The 19,173-nt window shown below is 49.3% G+C and overlaps 1 protein-coding gene across 1 annotated transcript in view; it reads left to right on the top strand.

Annotated features, from left to right (window-relative positions):
- The first annotated feature begins 1,329 nt into the window (after positions 1–1,329).
- Positions 1,330–19,173, top strand: part of LOC135569060 (protein CLEC16A-like) — a 60,539-nt gene continuing 42,695 nt past the window's right edge. The window contains exons 1-5 of the mRNA XM_065015893.1: positions 1,330–1,453; positions 4,704–4,823; positions 5,064–5,188; positions 10,625–10,669; positions 17,039–17,089. Of these exons, the coding sequence (XP_064871965.1) occupies positions 1,366–1,453; positions 4,704–4,823; positions 5,064–5,188; positions 10,625–10,669; positions 17,039–17,089 (429 nt within the window). The 5' untranslated portion in view covers positions 1,330–1,365. The remainder of the gene's footprint in view (positions 1,454–4,703; positions 4,824–5,063; positions 5,189–10,624; positions 10,670–17,038; positions 17,090–19,173) is intronic.

Here is a 19,173-nt window from a genome sequence, read left to right as displayed (position 1 = left end):
TCTGGGGTGGAAAGGTAGGCCCTACTCTGTCTGGGGTGGAAAGGTAGGGGGGTGGAAAGGTAGACCCTACTCTGTCTGGGGTGGAAAGGTAGGCCCTACTCTGTCTGGGGTGGAAAGGTAGACCCTACTCTGTCTGGGGTGGAAAGGTAGGCCCTACTCTGAAAGGCAGCGGGGTGGAAAGGCCTAACTCTTGAAAGTACAAAGCTCAGATTCCTAATGACGTCTTACATGTAACTATTTGCAAACAAGGACAGCCTCGTTTTCTGTGTGTGTGTGTGTGTGTGTGTGTGTGTGTGTGTCCGTGCACAACTGAAGCCCATACATTCTCTTATGGTCATAAGATACGAATGGAAGAGGAAGACAAATCAGTTTCACATCTCTTGGTTGACTGGTCTTCACTGGAAGCAGCTCCTGCTGTATGTGGGTTCAGAGGAATCATCAACTAATGCACTGCTCATCAATCACTGTCAATTGACGCAACTCCATTTGCTTGGAAATTTTCTATCTCTGTCCTGCTCAAAATACACTATTTAGTTTTCTTTGGAAGTCGGTTTTCTGTGTGAATAATTATCCCTCCCTCTCTGTCTCTCTCCCCCTGTCTCTCTCTCTCTCCCTGTCTCTCTCTCTCTCTCTCTCTCTCTCTCTCTCTCTCTGTCTCTCTCTCTCTCTCTCTCTCTCTCTCTCTCCCTGTCTCTCTCTCCCTGTCTCTCTCTCTCCCTGTCTCTCTCTCTCTCTCTCTCTCTCTCTCTCTCTCTCTCTCTCCCTGTCTCTCTCTCCCTGTCTCTCTCTCTCTCTCTCCCTGTCTCTCTCTCTCCCTCTCTCCCTGTCTCTCTCTCTCCCTGTCTCTCTCTCCCTGTCTCTCTCTCTCTCTCCCTGTCTCTCTCTCTCTCCTGTCTCTCTCTCTCTCTCTCTCTCCCTGTCTCTCTCTGTCTCTCTCTCTCCTGTCTCTCTCTCTCTCTCTCCCTGTCTCTCTCTCTCTCTCTCCCTCTCTCTCTCCCTGTCTCTCTCTCTCTCTCTCTCTCTGTCTCTCTGTCTCTCTCTCTCTCTCTCTCTCTCCCTGTCTCTCTCTCTCTCTCTCTCCCTGTCTCTCTCTCTCTCTCCCTGTCTCTCTCTCTCTCTCCCTGTCTCTCTCTCCCTCTCTCTCTCCCTCTCTCTCTCTCCTTCTCTGTTTCTCTCCCTCTTTCTCTCCTGTCCCTCTCCTCTCTCTCTCTCACCATGTCTCTCTCTGCCTGTCTCTCTCTCTCTCTCTCTCTCTCTCTCTCTCTCTCTCTCTGTCTCTCTCTCTCTCTCGCTCTCTCTCCCTCCCCCTCTCTCTCTCTCTCTCTCTCTCTCCCTGTCTCTCTCTCCTCCAGACCGTTCCTAGACATGGTGTACAGTGCTCTAGATTGTAGTGAAGACGATTATCATGCTCTGTTTGTACTCTGTCTTCTCTACGCTGTGTCCCACAGCAAAGGTGAGAGGAGCATCTACACCATCGGTTCTGTTCAACAATAGATGAGTTAGCTCTGGTAGGTTAGCTCTGGTAGGTTAGCTCTGTTAGGTTAGCTCTGGTAGGTTAGCTCCGGTAGGTTAGCTCCTGTAGGTTAGCTCTGGTAGGTTAGCTCCTGTAGGTTAGCTCTGGTAGGTTAGCTCTGGTAGGTTAGCTCCGGTAGGTTAGCTCTGGTAGGTTAGCTCCTGTAGGTTAGCTCTGGTAGGTTAGCTCTGGTAGGTTAGCTCCGGTAGGTTAGCTCTGGTAGGTTAGCTCTGGTAGGTTAGCTCTGGTAGGTTAGCTCTGGTAGGTTAGCTCCGGTAGGTTAGCTCTGGTAGGTTAGCTCTGGTAGGTTAGCTCTGGTAGGTTAGCTCTGGTAGGTTAGCTCCGGTAGGTTAGCTCTGGTAGGTTAGCTCTGGTAGGTTAGCTCTGGTAGGTTAGCTCTGGTAGGTTAGCTCCGGTAGGTTAGCTCTGGTAGGTTAGCTCCGGTAGGTTAGCTCTGGCTCTGGTAGGTTAGCTCTGGTAGGTTAGCTCCGGTAGGTTAGCTCCGGTAGGTTAGCTCCGGTAGGTTAGCTCCGGTAGGTTAGCTCTGGTAGGTTAGCTCCGGTAGGTTAGCTCCGGTAGGTTAGCTCCGGTAGGTTAGCTCCTGTAGGTTAGCTCCGGTAGGTTAGCTCCGGTAGGTTAGCTCCGGTAGGTTAGCTCTGTTAGGTTAGCTCCTGTAGGTTAGCTCCGGTAGGTTAGCTCCGGTAGGTTAGCTCCTGTAGGTTAGCTCCGGTAGGTTAGCTCCGGTAGGTTAGCTCTGGTAGGTTAGCTCTGGTAGGTTAGCTCTGGTAGGTTAGCTCCTGTAGGCTAGCTCCGGTAGGTTAGCTCTGGTAGGTTAGCTCCTGTAGGCTAGCTCCGGTAGGTTAGCTCCGGTAGGTTAGCTCCGGTAGGTTAGCTCTGGTAGGTTAGCTCTGGTAGGTTAGCTCTGGTAGGTTAGCTCCGGTAGGTTAGCTCCGGTAGGTTAGCTCCTGTAGGTTAGCTCCTGTAGGTTAGCTCTGGTAGGTTAGCTCTGGTAGGTTAGCTCCGGTAGGTTAGCTCCGGTAGGTTAGCTCCTGTAGGTTAGCTCTGGTAGGTTTGCTCTGGTAGGTTAGCTCCGGTAGATTAGGTCCTGTAGGTTAGCTCCGGTAATTACCTCCGGTAGGCTAGCTCCGGAAGGCTAGCTCCGGTAGTATAGCTCCGGTAGATTTTTTCCAGTAGGCTAGCTCCCGTAGGCTAGCTATGGTAGGTTAGCACCTGTAGGTTAGCTCCGGTAGGTTAGCTCCGGTCGGCTAGCTATGGGAGTTTAGCTCCTGTAGGTTCGCTCCGGTAGATTAGCTATGGTTGGTTAGCTCCGCTAGGTTCGCTCCGGTAGGCTGGCTCCTGTAGGCTGGCTCCTGTAGGTTAGCTCCGGTAGTTTAGCTATGGTAGGTTAGCGGATCATGATGTTCTGTAGAGATGTTCAGATAACAGACTAGTGGATCATGATGTTCAGATAACAGACTAGTGGACCATGATGTTCTGTAGAGATGTTCTGTTAACAGACTAGTGGATCATGATGTTCTGTAGAGATGTTCAGATAACAGACTAGTGGATCATGATGTTCTGTAGAGATGTTCAGATAACAGACTAGTGGATCATGATGTTCTGTAGAGATGTTCCGTTAACAGACTAGTGGATCATGATGTTCTGTAGAGATGTTCCGTTAACAGACTAGTGGATCATGATGTTCTGTAGAGATGTTCCGTTAACAGACTAGTGGACCATGATGTTCCGTTAACAGACTAGTGGATCATGATGTTCTGTAGAGATGTTCAGATAAAAGACTAGTGGATCATGATGTTCTGTAGAGATGTTCCGTAAACAGACTAGTGGATCATGATGTTCTGTAGAGATGTTCAGATAAAAGACTAGTGGATCATGATGTTCTGTAGAGATGTTCCGTTAACAGACTAGTGGATCATGATGTTCTTAACAGACTAGTGGACCATGATGTTCTGTAGAGATGTTCAGATAACAGACTAGTGGACCATGATGTTCTGTAGAGATGTTCAGATAACAGACTAGCGGACCATGATGTTCTGTAGAGATGTTCAGATAACAGACTAGTGGACCATGATGTTCTGTAGAGATGTTCAGATAACAGACTAGTGGACCATGATGTTCTGTAGAGATGTTCAGATAACAGACTAGTGGACCATGATGTTCTGTAGAGATGTTCCAGGATAACAGACTAGACCATGATGTTCTGTAGAGATGTTCCGTTAACAGACTAGTGGACCATGATGTTCTGTAGAGATGTTCAGATAACAGACTAGTGGACCATGATGTTCTGTAGAGATGTTCAGATAACAGACTAGTGGACCATGATGTTCTGTAGAGATGTTCAGATAACAGACTAGTGGACCATGATGTTCAGATAACAGACTAGTGGACCATGATGTTCTGTAGAGATGTTCCGTTAACAGACTAGTGGACCAGATGTTCTGCCAGGATGTTGGTGGACAGACTAGTGGATCATGATGTTCTGTAGAGATGTTCAGATAACAGACTAGTGGACCATGATGTTCTGTAGAGATGTTCCGTTAACAGACTAGTGGACCATGATGTTCTGTAGAGATGTTCTGTTAACAGACTAGTGGACCATGATGTTCTGTAGAGATGTTCAGATAACAGACTAGCGGACCATGATGTTCTGTAGAGATGTTCAGATAACAGACTAGCGGACCATGATGTTCTGTAGAGATGTTCAGATAACAGACTAGTGGACCATGATGTTCTGTAGAGATGTTCAGATAACAGACTAGTGGACCATGATGTTCTGTAGAGATGTTCAGATAACAGACTAGTGGACCATGATGTTCTGTAGAGATGTTCCGTTAACAGACTAGTGGACCATGATGTTCTGTAGAGATGTTGCTGTTGAAACAGACTAGTGGACCATGATGTTCTGTAGAGATGTTCAGATAACAGACTAGTGGACCATGATGTTCTGTAGAGATGTTCAGATAACAGACTAGTGGACCATGATGTTCTGTAGAGATGTTCCGTTAACAGACTAGTGGACCATGATGTTCTGTAGAGATGTTCTGTTAACAGACTAGTGGATCATGATGTTCTGTAGAGATGTTCAGATAACAGACTAGTGGACCATGATGTTCTGTAGAGATGTTCCGTTAACCGATAGGTAACTCGTTCTAAATGAGTGTTTGTTCAGGTATCAACCGTGAATTGTTGGAGAGGCTGCAGTTACCGGTCCCAGACCAGGAGAGGAGCTGTTACAGCCAGGTGTTGGTGGAGAGACTCATACGAGTGATGAACGTGGCCGCACAACCAGGTAACACACACACACACACACACACATTATCACACACACACACACACACACACACACAGTTACCGGTCCCAGACCAGGAGAGGAACTGTTACAGCCAGGTATTGGTGGAGAGACTCATACGAGTGATGAACGTGGCCGCACAACCAGGTAACACACACACACACACACACACACAATATCACACACACACACAAATGACCGCACGCACCCACAAACCACCTAACGTGTGTGTGTGTGTAGATGGTAAGGTACGTCTGGCTACTCTGGAGCTGAGCTGTCTGCTGTTGAAACGGTCCGTCCTCTCCTCCTCCTCCTCCTCTCCTGCTCACTGTATCATCAAGGACGTACACCTGGCCTGTCTTGAGGTGAGTCCCTCCCCCCTTTGGTCCTGACACCCAGCCCTCCTCTCTCTCTCCTGTCCCCAGCCCTCCTCTCTCTCTGGTCCCCAGCCCTCCTCTCTCTCTCTGGTCCCCAGCCCTCCTCTCTCTCTCCTGTCCCCAGCCCTCCTCTCTCTCTGGTCCCCAGCCCTCCTCTCTCTCTCTGGTCCCCAGCCCTCCTCTCTCTCTGGTCCCCAGCCCTCCTCTCTCTCTGGTCCCCAGCCCTCCTCTCTCTCTCTGGTCCCCAGCCCTCCTCTCTCTCTGGTCCCCAGCCCTCCTCTCTCTCTCTGGTCCCCAGCCCTCCTCTCTCTCTGGTCCCCAGTCCTCCTCTCTCTCTCTGGTCCCCAGCCCTCCTCTCTCTCTCTGGTCCCCAGTCCTCCTCTCTCTCTCTGGTCCCCAGCCCTCCTCTCTCTCTGGTCCCCAGCCCTCCTCTCTCTCTCTGGTCCCCAGTCCTCCTCTCTCTCTCTGGTCCCCAGTCCTCCTCTCTCTCTCTGGTCCCCAGTCCTCCTCTCTCTCTCTGGTCCCCAGCCCTCCTCTCTCTCTGGTCCCCAGCCCTCCTCTCTCTCTGGTCCCCAGCCCTCCTCTCTCTCTCTGGTCCCCAGCCCTCCTCTCTCTCTCTGGTCCCCAGCCCTCCTCTCTCTCTGGTCCCCAGCCCTCCTCTCTCTGGTCCCCAGCCCTCCTCTCTCTCTGGTCCCCAGTCCTCCTCTCTCTCTGGTCCCCAGTCCTCCTCTCTCTCTGGTCCCCAGCCCTCCTCTCTCTCTGGTCCCCAGTCCTCTGGTCCCCAGCCCTCCTCTCTCTCTGGTCCCCAGCCCTCCTCTCTCTCTCTGGTCCCCAGCCCTCCTCTCTCTCTGGTCCCCAGCCCTCCTCTCTGGTCCCCAGCCCTCTCTCTCTCTGGTCCCCAGCCCTCCTCTCTCTCTCTCTGGTCCCCAGCCCTCCTCTCTCTCTCTGGTCCCCAGCCCTCCTCTCTCTCTGGTCCCCAGCCCTCCTCTCTCTCTCTGGTCCCCAGCCCTCCTCTCTCTCCCCAGCCCTCTCTGGTCCCCAGCCCTCCTCTCTCTCTCTGGTCCCCAGCCCTCCTCTCTCTCTCTGGTCCCCAGCCCTCCTCTCTCTCTCTCTCTCTCTGTCCCCAGCCCTCCTCTCTCTCTCTGGTCCCCAGCCCTCCTCTCTCTCTCTGGTCCCCAGCCCTCCTCTCTCTCTCTGGTCCCCAGCCCTCCTCTCTCTCTCTCTGGTCCCCAGCCCTCCTCTCTCTCTCTGGTCCCCAGCCCTCCTCTCTCTCTCTGGTCCCCAGCCCTCCTCTCTCTCTCTCTCTGGTCCCCAGCCCTCCTCTCTCTCTCTCTCTGGTCCCCAGCCCTCCTCTCTCTCTCTCTGGTCCCCAGCCCTCCTCTCTCTCTCTCTCTCTCTGGTCCCCAGCCCTCCTCTCTCTCTCTCTGGTCCCCAGCCCTCCTCTCTCTCTCTCTGGTCCCCAGCCCTCCTCTCTCTCTCTCTGGTCCCCAGCCCTCCTCTCTCTCTCTGGTCCCCAGCCCTCCTCTCTCTCTCTCTGGTCCCCAGCCCTCCTCTCTCTCTCTGGTCCCCAGCCCTCCTCTCTCTCTCTGGTCCCCAGCCCTCCTCTCTCTCTCTGGTCCCCAGCCCTCCTCTCTCTCTCTCTGGTCCCCAGCCCTCCTCTCTCTCTCTCTGGTCCCCAGCCCTCCTCTCTCTCTCTCTCTGGTCCCCAGCCCTCCTCTCTCTCTCTCTGGTCCCCAGCCCTCCTCTCTCTCTCTCTGGTCCCCAGCCCTCCTCTCTCTCTCTCTGGTCCCCAGCCCTCCTCTCTCTCTCTCTGGTCCCCAGCCCTCCTCTCTCTCTCTGGTCCCCAGCCCTCCTCTCTCTCTCTCTGGTCCCCAGCCCTCCTCTCTCTCTCTCTGGTCCCCAGCCCTCCTCTCCTCTCTCTGGTCCCCAGCCCTCCTCTCTCTCTCTCTCTGGTCCCCAGCCCTCTCTCTCTCTCTCTCTGGTCCCCAGCCCTCCTCTCTCTCTCTCTGGTCCCCAGCCCTCCTCTCTCTCTCTCTCTCTCTGGTCCCCAGTCCTCCTCTCTCTCTCTCTGGTCCCCAGTCCTCCTCTCTCTCTCTCTGGTCCCCAGCCCTCCTCTCTCTCTCTGGTCCCCAGCCCTCCTCTCTCTCTCTCTGGTCCCCAGCCCTCCTCTCTCTCTCTCTGGTCCCCAGCCCTCCTCTCTCTCTCTCTGGTCCCCAGCCCTCCTCTCTCTCTCTCTCTGGTCCCCAGCCCTCCTCTCTCTCTCTCTGGTCCCCAGCCCTCCTCTCTCTCTCTCTGGTCCCCAGCCCTCCTCTCTCTCTCTCTGGTCCCCAGCCCTCCTCTCTCTCTCTGGTCCCCAGCCCTCCTCTCTCTCTCTGGTCCCCAGCCCTCCTCTCTCTCTCTGGTCCCCAGCCCTCCTCTCTCTCTCTGGTCCCCAGCCCTCCTCTCTCTCTCTCTCTCTCTGGTCCCCAGCCCTCCTCTCTCTCTCTCTGGTCCCCAGCCCTCCTCTCTCTCTCTCTGGTCCCCAGCCCTCCTCTCTCTCTCTCTCTGGTCCCCAGCCCTCCTCTCTCTCTGGTCCCCAGTCCTCTCTCTCTCTGGTCCCCAGCCCTCCTCTCTCTCTCTCTGGTCCCCAGCCCTCCTCTCTCTCTCTCTGGTCCCCAGCCCTCCTCTCTCTCTCTGGTCCCCAGCCCTCCTCTCTCTCTCTGGCCCTCCCTCAGCCCTCCTCTCTCTCTCTCTCTGTCCCCAGCCCTCCTCTCTCTCTCTGGTCCCCAGCCCTCCTCTCTCTCTCTCTCTCTGGTCCCCAGCCCTCCTCTCTCTCTCTGGTCCCCAGCCCTCCTCTCTCTCTCTGGTCCCCAGCCCTCTCTCTCTCCCCAGCCCTCTCTCTCTGGTCCCCAGCCCTCCTCTCTCTCTGGTCCCCAGCCCTCCTCTCTGGTCCCCAGCCCTCCTCTCTCTCTCTCTGGTCCCCAGCCCTCCTCTCTCTCTCTCTGGTCCCCAGCCCTCCTCTCTCTCTCTGGTCCCCAGCCCTCCTCTCTCTCTCTGGTCCCCAGCCCTCCTCTCTCTCTCTGGTCCCCAGCCCTCCTCTCTCTGGTCCCCAGCCTCTCTGGTCCCCAGCCCTCCTCTCTCTCTCTGGTCTGGTCCCCAGCCCTCCTCTCTCTCTCTGGTCCCCAGCCCTCCTCTCTCTCTGGTCCCCAGCCCTCCTCTCTCTCTCTGGTCCCCAGCCCTCCTCTCTCTCTCTGGTCCCCAGCCCTCCTCTCTCTCTGGTCCCCAGCCCTCTCTCTCTCTCTGGTCCCCAGCCCTCCTCTCTCTCTCTGGTCCCCAGCCCTCCTCTCTCTCTCTGGTCCCCAGCCCTCCTCTCTCCCCAGCCCTCCTCTCTCTCTGGTCCCCAGCCCTCTCTCTCTCTCTCTGGTCCCCAGCCCTCTCTCTCTCTCTGGTCCCCAGCCCTCCTCTCTCTCTGGTCCCCAGTCCTCTCTCTCTCTCTGGTCCCCAGCCCTCTCTCTCTCTCTCTGGTCCCCAGCCCTCCTCTCTCTCTCTGGTCCCCAGCCCTCCTCTCTCTCCCCAGCCCTCTCTCTGGTCCCCAGCCCTCCTCTCTCTCTCTGGTCCCCAGCCCTCCTCTCTCTCTCTCTGGTCCCCAGCCCTCCTCTCTCTCTCTCTGGTCCCCAGCCCTCCTCTCTCTCTCTCTGGTCCCCAGCCCTCCTCTCTCTCTCTCTGGTCCCCAGCCCTCCTCTCTCTCTCTCTCTGGTCCCCAGCCCTCCTCTCTCTCTCTCTGGTCCCCAGCCCTCCTCTCTCTCTCTCTGGTCCCCAGCCCTCCTCTCTCTCTCTCTGGTCCCCAGCCCTCCTCTCTCTCTCTCTGGTCCCCAGCCCTCCTCTCTCTCTCTCTGGTCCCCAGCCCTCCTCTCTCTCTCTCTCTCTCTGTATAACATGTTTTCTTTGTATCACTCACCCTTCCCCCCTCCTCCACTTATTCCTCCTCCTCTTCTTCTTCTTCTTGTTAATTGAGTAATTTCATTCCAGTGTTTTCCTTTCTTGCATCACAATGGAATCTCTGGTTCTGTTCTCAAAATAAGCTGCTTGTTTTAATCGGAATTAGCAACCTCTGAATAACAACATCCAAGGGCTTGCTCATCTATCACCTGAGATATAGAGTGTTCCAGAGCATCACTCATGCTTCCTGCTTCCTGCTCTGTTCCTACTGAGATATAGAGTGTTCCAGAGCATCACTCATGCTTCCTGCTCTGTTACTACTGAGATATAGTGTTCCAGAGCATCACTCATGCTTCCTGCTTCCTGTTCCTACTGAGATATATAGTGTTCCAGAGCATCACTCATGCTTCCTGCTCTGTTCCTACTGAGATATAGAGTGTTCCAGAGCATCACTCATGCTTCCTGCTCCCTGCTCTGTTCCTACTGAGATATAGAGTGTTCCAGAGCATCACTCATGCTTCCTGCTTCCTGTTCCTACTGAGATATAGTGTTCCAGAGCGTCACTCATGCTTCCTGCTTCCTGCTCTGTTCCTACTGAGAGAGCGTACTATGCTTCCTGTTCCTCTGTTCCTAGATATAGCATCACACTCATGCTTCCTGCTTCCTGCTCTGTTCCTACTGAGATATAGAGTGTTCCAGAGCACCACTCATGCTTCCTGCTTCCTGTTACTACTGAGATATAGAGTGTTCCAGAGCATCACTCATGCTTCCTGCTTCCTGCTTCCACTCTGATGACGTCTAATGTCTCTGGCTCATTATTACTAGTATTTAACCAATGGAAAAACATCAGGGGGGCGGGGCTCTGTTACTACTGAGATTCAGGTAACTGACAAAATAATGGAAACACCTGAGTAAATGGTGGCTACAAAGTCTATTGAAAGCAGGTGAGGTTGTAATTAAGCAATTAACATTCATGGTTATTGAATGGTGGCCCAATGCCTTATTAAGACACTATGTTGGTGTTTCCTTTATTCTGGTAGTTACCTGGTGGCCCAACCCCTTATTAAGACACTATGTTGGTGTTTCCTTTATTCCGGCAGTTACCTGGTGGCCCAATGCCTTATTAAGACACTATGTTGGTGTTTCCTTTATTCCGGCAGTTACCTGGTGGCCCAATGCCTTATTAAGACACTATGTTGGTGTTTCCTTTATTCCGGCAGTTACCTGGTGGCCCAATGCCTTATTAAGACACTATGTTGGTGTTTCCTTTATTCTGGCAGTTACCTGTATGTTAGCTCTCTGGTCTGTGTTGTTCAGGAGGTGTGATGTGTATTCTGTGTTACCTGTATGTTAGCTCTCTGGTCTGTGTTGTTCAGGAGGTGTGATGTGTTACCTGTATGTTAACTCTCTGGTCTGTGTTGTTCAGGAGGTGTGATGTGTTACCTGTATGTTAGCTCTCTGGTCTGTGTTGTTCAGTAGGTGTGATGTGTATTCTGTGTGTTACAGGGAGCCAGAGAAGAGAGTCTGCATCTCCTACGGCGTTTCTATAAGGCAAGTTTTGCCCTCTCTCATATTGAAGCATAAATGTTGTTTTCCCCAGCCCTCCTCTCTCTCTCTCTGGTCCCCAGCCCTCCTCTCTCTCTCTGGTCCCCAGCCCTCCTCTCTCTCTCTGGTCCCCAGCCCTCCTCTCTCTCTCTGGTCCCCAGCCCTCCTCTCTCTCTCTGGTCCCCAGCCCTCCTCTCTCTCTCTGGTCCCCAGCCCTCCTCTCTCTCTCTGGTCCCCAGCCCTCCTCTCTCTCTCTGGTCCCCAGCCCTCCTCTCTCTCTCTCTGGTCCCCAGCCCTCCTCTCTCTCTCTGGTCCCCAGCCCTCCTCTCTCTCTCTCTGGTCCCCAGCCCTCCTCTCTCTCTCTCTGGTCCCCAGCCCTCCTCTCTCTCTCTCTGGTCCCCAGCCCTTTTCCCGACCTTGTGAAGACAGTCTGGAGACTTGTGAGGACATTGTGGTCCTGATAATGAAAGGAAAACACATGAACATGGTACTGCGCTTCTACAAAACAAGTGTTCCTCTCACACACTTTTTAGGGGGGGGGAGATCAGATTTAATATTGCAGATAGATGGGGTGGCAGGTAGCCTAGTGGTTAGAGACAGGTAGCCTAGTGGTTAGAGGCAGGTAGCCTAGTGGTTAGAGGCAGGTAGCCTAGTGGTTAGAGGCAGGTAGCCTAGTGGTTAGAGGCAGGTAGCCTAGTGGTTAGAGGCAGGTAGCCTAGTGGTTAGAGGCAGGTAGCCTAGTGGTTAGAGACAGGTAGCCTAGTGGTTAGAGACAGGTAGCCTAGTGGTTAGAGGCAGGTAGCCTAGTGGTTAGAGGCAGGTAGCCTAGTGGTTAGAGGCAGGTAGCCTAGTGGTTAGAGGCAGGTAGCCTAGTGGTTAGAGCAGGTAGCCTAGTGGTTAGAGGCAGGTAGCCTAGTGGTTAGAGGCAGGTAGCCTAGTGGTTAGAGGCAGGTAGCCTAGTGGTTAGAGGCAGGTAGCCTAGTGGTTAGAGCAGGTAGCCTAGTGTAGCCTAGTGGTTAGAGGCAGGTAGCCTAGTGTAGCCTAGTGGTTAGAGCCAGGTAGCCTAGTGGTTAGAGGCAGGTAGCCTAGTGGTTAGAAGCAGGTAGCCTAGTGGTTAGAGGCAGGTAGCCTAGTGGTTAGAGGCAGGTAGCCTAGTGGTTAGAGGCAGGTAGCCTAGTGGTTAGAGGCAGGTAGCCTAGTGGTTAGAGGCAGGTAGCCTAGTGGTTAGAGGCAGGTAGCCTAGTGGTTAGAGGCAGGTAGCCTAGTGGTTAGAGGCAGGTAGCCTAGTGGTTAGAGCAGTTAACCTAGTGGTTAGAGGGGCGGCAGGTAGCCTAGTGGTTAGAGGGGCGGCAGGTAGCCTAGTGGTTAGAGGGGCGGCAGGTAGCCTAGTGGTTAGAGGGGCGGCAGGTAGCCTAGTGGTTAGAGGGGCGGCAGGTAGCCTAGTGGTTAGAGGGGCGGCAGGTAGCCTAGTGGTTAGAGGGGCGGCAGGTAGCCTAGTGGTTAGAGCAGGTAGCTTAGTGGTTAGAGCCAGGTAGCCTAGTGGTTAGAGGCAGGTAGCCTAGTGGTTAGAGCAGGTAGCCTAGTGTAGCCTAGTGGTTAGAGGCAGGTAGCCTAGTGTAGCCTAGTGGTTAGAGGCAGGTAGCCTAGTGGTTAGAGGCAGGTAGCCTAGTGGTTAGAGGCAGGTAGCCTAGTGGTTAGAGACAGGTAGCCTAGTGCTTAGAGCAGGTAGCCTAGTGGTTAGAGGCAGGTAGCCTAGTGGTTAGAGGCAGGTAGCCTAGTGGTTAGAGCAGGTAGCCTAGTGGTTAGAGCAGGTAGCCTAGTGGTTAGAGGCAGGTAGCCTAGTGGTTAGAGGCAGGTAGCCTAGTGTAGCCTAGTGGTTAGAGGCAGGTAGCCTAGTGGTTAGAGGCAGGTAGCCTAGTGGTTAGAGGCAGGTAGCCTAGTGGTTAGAGGCAGGTAGCCTAGTGGTTAGAGGCAGGTAGCCTAGTGGTTAGAGCAGGTAGCCTAGTGGTTAGAGGCAGGTAGCCTAGTGGTTAGAGCAGTTAACCTAGTGGTTAGAGGGGCGGCAGGTAGCCTAGTGGTTAGAGGGGCGGCAGGTAGCCTAGTGGTTAGAGGGGCGGCAGGTAGCCTAGTGGTTAGAGGGGCGGCAGGTAGCCTAGTGGTTAGAGGGGCGGCAGGTAGCCTAGTGGTTAGAGGGGCGGCAGGTAGCCTAGTGGTTAGAGGGGCGGCAGGTAGCCTAGTGGTTAGAGCAGGTAGCTTAGTGGTTAGAGCCAGGTAGCCTAGTGGTTAGAGGCAGGTAGCCTAGTGGTTAGAGGGGCGGCAGGTAGCCTAGTGGTTAGAGGCAGGTAGCCTAGTGGTTAGAGGCAGGTAGCCTAGTGGTTAGAGCGTTGGACTAGTAACCCGAAAGGTTGCTGGATCGAATCCCTGAGCTGACAAGGGAAAATAATCTGTCGTTCTGCTCCTGAACAAGGCAGTTAACCCACTGTTCCCTGGTAGGCCGTCATTGTAAATAACTGACTTGCCTGGTTAAATAAAGGTTAAATAAATATAAAAATAGATTGTGGCTTCATTGTCTGTGTAACGAAAATTTATACACTAATGTATAGAAGTTACTATACGAGAGACAAAATGCATAACTTCTACAGCACAACAGCAAAGTAATGTCGTAAGTGTAAAACTAACCAATCTAGTCACCGTGTTTCAGATGATTTAAAGAGGAGGTCTAGTCACCGTGTTTCAGATGATTTAAAGAGGAGGTCTAGTCACCATGTTTCAGATTATTTAAAGAGGAGTCTAGTCACCATGTTTCAGATGATTTAAAGAGGAGTCTAGTCACCATGTTTCAGATTATTTAAAGAGGAGGTCTAGTCACCATGTTTCAGATGATTTAAAGAGGAGTCTAGTAAAGAGGATGTCTAGTCACCATGTTTCAAAGGATTTAAAGAGGAGGTCTAGTAAAGAGGAGTCTAGTCACCATGTTTCAGATGATTTAAAGAGGAGGTCTAGTAAAGAGGAGTCTAGTCACCATGTTTCAGATGATTTAAAGAGGAGGTCTAGTAAAGAGGAGTCTAGTCACCATGTTTCAGATGATTTAAAGAGGAGTCTAGTCACCATGTTTCAGATTATTTAAAGAGGAGTCTAGTCACCATGTTTCAGATTATTTAAAGAGGAGTCTAGTAAAGAGGAGTCTAGTCACCATGTTTCAGATTATTTAAAGAGGAGTCTAGTAAAGAGGAGTCTAGTCACCATGTTTCAGATGATTTAAAGAGGAGTCTAGTCACCATGTTTCAGATTATTTAAAGAGGAGTCTAGTAAAGAGGAGTCTAGTCACCATGTTTCAGATGATTTAAAGAGGAGTCTAGTAAAGAGGAGGTCTAGTCACCATGTTTCAGATGATTTAAAGAGGAGTCTAGTAAAGAGGAGTCTAGTCACCATGTTTCAGATTTTTTAAAGAGGAGTCTAGTCACCATGTTTCAGAGGATTTAAAGAGGAGTCTAGTCACCATGTTTCAGAGGATTTAAAGAGGAGTCTAGTAAAGAGGAGTCTAGTCACCATGTTTCAGATGATTTAAAGAGGAGGTCTAGTCACCATGTTTCAGATGATTTAAAGAGGAGGTCTAGTCACCATGTTTCAGAGGATTTAAAGAGGAGTCTAGTAAAGAGGAGTCTAGTCACCATGTTTCAGATGATTTAAAGAGGAGGTCTAGTAAAGAGGATGTCTAGTCACCATGTTTCAGATGATTTAAAGAGGAGTCTAGTAAAGAGGAGTCTAGTCACCATGTTTCAGATGATTTAAAGAGGGGGTCTAGTAAAGAGGAGTCTAGTCACCATGTTTCAGATGATTTAAAGAGGAGTCTAGTCACCATGTTTCAGATTATTTAAAGAGGAGTCTAGTCACCATGTTTCAGAGGATTTAAAGAGGAGGTCTAGTCACCATGTTTCAGATGATTTAAAGAGGAGGTCTAGTAAAGAGGATGTCTAGTCACCATGTTTCAGATGATTTAAATAGGAGTCTAGTAAAGAGGAGTCTAGTCACCATGTTTCAGATGATTTAAAGAGGAGGTCTAGTAAAGAGGATGTCTAGTCACCATGTTTCAGATGATTTAAAGAGGAGTCTAGTCACCATGTTTCAGATGATTTAAAGAGGAGTCTAGTAAAGAGGAGTCTAGTCACCATGTTTCAGATGATTTAAAGAGGAGGTCTAGTCACCATGTTTCAGATGATTTAAAGAGGAGTCTAGTCACCATGTTTCAGATGATTTAAAGAGGAGTCTAGTAAAGAGGAGTCTAGTCACCATGTTTCAGATGATTTAAAGAGGAGTCTAGTCACCATGTTTCAGATGATTTAAAGAGGAGTCTAGTCACCATGTTTCAGATGATTTAAAGAGGTCTAGTCACCATGTTTCAGATGATTTAAAGAGGAGTCTAGTAAAGAGGAGTCTAGTCACCATGTTTCAGATGATTTAAAGAGGAAGTCTAGTCACCATGTTTCAGATGATTTAAAGAGGAGTCTAGTAAAGAGGAGTCTAGTCACCATGTTTCAGATGATTTAAAGAGGAGTCTAGTAAAGAGGAGTCTAGTCACCATGTTTCAGATTTTTTAAAGAGGAGTCTAGTCACCATGTTTCAGAGGATTTAAAGAGGAGTCTAGTCACCATGTTTCAGATGATTTAAAGAGGAGTCTAGTAAAGAGGAGGTCTAGTCACCATGTTTCAGATGATTTAAAGAGGAGTCTAGTCACCATGTTTCAGAGGATTTAAAGAGGAGTCTAGTAAAGAGGATGTCTAGTCACCATGTTTCAAAGGATTTAAAGAGGAGGTCTAGTAAAGAGGAGGTCTAGTCACCATGTTTCAGATGATTTAAAGAGGAGTCTAGTAAAGAGGAGTCTAGTCACCATGTTTCAGATGATTTAAAGAGGAGCCTAGTCACCATGTTTCAGATGATTTAAAGAGGAGGTCTAGTCACCATGTTTCAGATGATTTAAAGAGGAGTCTAGTCACCATGTTTCAGATGATTTAAAGAGGAGTCTAGTAAAGAGGAGGTCTAGTCACCATGTTTCAGATGATTTAAAGAGGAGGTCTAGTCACCGTGTTTCAGATGATTTAAAGAGGAGTCTAGTCACCATGTTTCAGATGATTTAAAGAGGAGTCTAGTAAAGAGGAGGTCTAGTCACCATGTTTCAGATTATTTAAAGAGGAGTCTAATAAAGAGGTCTAGTCACCATGTTTCAGATGATTTAAAGAGGAGTCTAGTAAAGAGGAGTCTAGTCACCGTGTTTCAGATGATTTAAAGAGGAGTCTAGTAAAGAGGAGGTCTAGTCACCATGTTTCAGATTATTTAAAGAGGAGTCTAGTAAAGAGGAGTCTAGTCACCATGTTTCAGATGATTTAAAGAGGAGTCTAGTCACCATGTTTCAGATGATTTAAAGAGGAAGTCTAGTCACCATGTTTCAGATGATTTAAAGAGGAGTCTAGTAAAGAGGAGTCTAGTCACCATGTTTCAGATGATTTAAAGAGGAGTCTAGTCACCATGTTTCAGATGATTTAAAGAGGAGGTCTAGTCACCATGCTAGTGACACGATTCACTTTCCCTTTTAGTTTCAACTAAATCTAACTCATTTTTATGTCTCTCTCCCTGTCTCTCTCTGTCTCTCTCTCTCTCTTTCTCTCCCTGTCTCTCTCTCGCTCTCTGTCTCTCTCTCTCTCTCTCTTCTCTCTCTCTCTCTGTCTCTGTCTCTCTCTCTCTCTGTCTCTGTCTCTCTCTCTCTCGCTCTCTCGCTCTCTCTCTCTCTCTTTTTGTCTCTCTCTCTCTCTCTCTCTCTCTCTCTCATTCAATTCAATGGCTTTATTGGCATGGGAAACATGTGTTAACATTGCCAAAGCAAGTGAGGTAGATAATATATAAAGTGAAATAAACAAAACAAAATAACAGTAAACATTACACATACAGAAGTTTCAAAACAATAAAGACAATCCAAATGTCATATTATATATATATACAGTGTTTTAACAATGTACAAATGGTTAAAGGACACAAGATAAAATGCATAAGCATAAATATGGGTTGTATTTACAATGGTGTTTGTTCTTCACTGGCCCTTTTCTCGTGGCAACAGGTCACACATCTTGCTGCTGTGATGTCACACTGTGGAATTTCACCCAGTAACATGTCTCTCTCTCTCTCTCTCTCTCTCTCTCTCTCTCTCTGTCTCTCTCTCTCTCTCTCTGTCTCTCTGTCTGTCTCTAATCTCTCTGTCTCTCTGTCTGTCTCTGTCTCTCTGATAATCTCTCTCTGTCTCTCTGTATTTAATGTCTCTCTCTCTCTCTCTCTGTCTCTCTCTCTCTCTCTCTCTCTCTCTCTCTCTCTCTCTCTCTCTCTCAGGGGGAGGAGATCTTCCTGGACATGTTCGAAGATGAGTACAGGAGCATGACGGTTAGTCCACCTGTCTCAGACACACACAACCACCCACACACACAACCACACACACACACACAACCACACACACACACAACCACACACACACGTGATATATATGTTGTCTTTGTGATGTTATGACGCACATGTGCCTGTGCTGCCTGTATGTGCGTACATCCGTGGTGTGTTTTCTTTGTATGGTGAATAAGCCAGATGTTGTTGATGTTTCTTGTTCATTCAACTCAAGCTTCTTCAATAAGAGAAGAGCTGTGAGTGTTTCTGGGTAATTCTCTAAGAGCTGTGAGTGTTTCTGGGTAATTCTCTAAGAGCTGTGAGTGTTTCTGGGTAATTCTCTAAGAGCTGTGAGTGTTTCTGGGTAATTCTCTAAGAGCTGTGAGTGTTTCTGGGTAATTCTCTAAGAGCTGTGAGTGTTTCTGGGTAATTCTCTAAGAGCTGTGAGTGTTTCTGGGTAATTCTCTAAGAGCTGTGAGTGTTTAATGTGTCTCCAGAGTAAGCCCCTGATAATGTATTAATGTGTCTCCAGAGTAAGCCCCTGATAATGTATTTAATGTCTCCAGAGTAAGCCCCTGAACGTGGAGTACCTGATAATGTATTTAATGTCTCCAGAGTAAGCCCCTGAACGTGGAGTACCTGATAATGTATTTAATGTCTCCAGAGTAAGCCCCTGATAATGTATTAATGTCTCCAGAGTAAGCCCCTGATAATGTATTAATGTCTCCAGAGTAAGCCCCTGATAATGTATTTAATGTCTCCAGAGTAAGCCCCTGAACGTGGAGTACCTGATAATGTATTTAATGTCTCCAGAGTAAGCCCCTGATAATGTATTTAATGTCTCCAGAGTAAGCCCCTGATAATGTATTAATGTCTCCAGAGTAAGCCCCTGATAATGTATTTAATGTCTCCAGAGTAAGCCCCTGATAATGTATTAATGTCTCCAGAGTAAGCCCCTGATAATGTATTTAATGTCTCCAGAGTAAGCCCCTGATAATGTATTAATGTCTCCAGAGTAAGCCCCTGATAATGTATTAATGTCTCCAGAGTAAGCCCCTGATAATGTATTAATGTCTCCAGAGTAAGCCCCTGATAATGTATTAATGTCTCCAGAGTAAGCCCCTGATAATGTAAGAGTAAGCCCCTGATAATGTATTAATGTCTCCAGAGTAAGCCCCTGATAATGTATTAATGTCTCCAGAGTAAGCCCCTGATAATGTATTTAATGTCTCCAGAGTAAGCCCCTGATAATGTATTTAATGTCTCCAGAGTAAGCCCCTGATAATGTATTTAATGTCTCTCCAGAGTAAGCACCTGATAATGTATTTAATGTCTCCAGAGTAAGCCCCTGATAATGTATTAATGTGTCTCCAGAGTAAGCCCCTGATAATGTATTTAATGTCTCCAGAGTAAGCCCCTGATAATGTATTAATGTCTCCAGAGTAAGCCCCTGATAATGTATTTAATGTCTCCAGAGTAAGCCCCTGATAATGTATTAATGTGTCTCCAGAGTAAGCCCCTGATAATGTATTTAATGTCTCCAGAGTAAGCCCCTGATAATGTATTAATGTCTCCAGAGTAAGCCCCTGATAATGTATTAATGTCTCCAGAGTAAGCCCCTGATAATGTATTAATGTCTCCAGAGTAAGCCCCTGATAATGTATTAATGTCTCCAGAGTAAGCCCCTGATAATGTATTAATGTCTCCAGAGTAAGCCCCTGATAATGTATTTAATGTCTCCAGAGTAAGCCCCTGATAATGTATTAATGTCTCCAGAGTAAGCCCCTGATAATGTATTAATGTGTCTCCAGAGTAAGCCCCTGATAATGTATTTAATGTCTCCAGAGTAAGCCCCTGATAATGTATTTAATGTCTCCAGAGTAAGCCCCTGATAATGTATTTAATGTCTCCAGAGTAAGCCCCTGATAATGTATTTAATGTCTCCAGAGTAAGCCCCTGATAATGTATTAATGTCTCCAGAGTAAGCCCCTGATAATGTATTAATGTCTCCAGAGTAAGCCCCTGATAATGTATTAATGTCTCCAGAGTAAGCCCCTGATAATGTATTAATGTCTCCAGAGTAAGCCCCT

This window comes from Oncorhynchus nerka, unplaced genomic scaffold, assembly GCF_034236695.1.
Source record: "Oncorhynchus nerka isolate Pitt River unplaced genomic scaffold, Oner_Uvic_2.0 unplaced_scaffold_1233, whole genome shotgun sequence".
In the NCBI taxonomy this organism is placed as follows: Eukaryota; Metazoa; Chordata; class Actinopteri; order Salmoniformes; family Salmonidae; genus Oncorhynchus; species Oncorhynchus nerka.
This window is presented reverse-complemented; position numbering and strand designations above follow the sequence as displayed.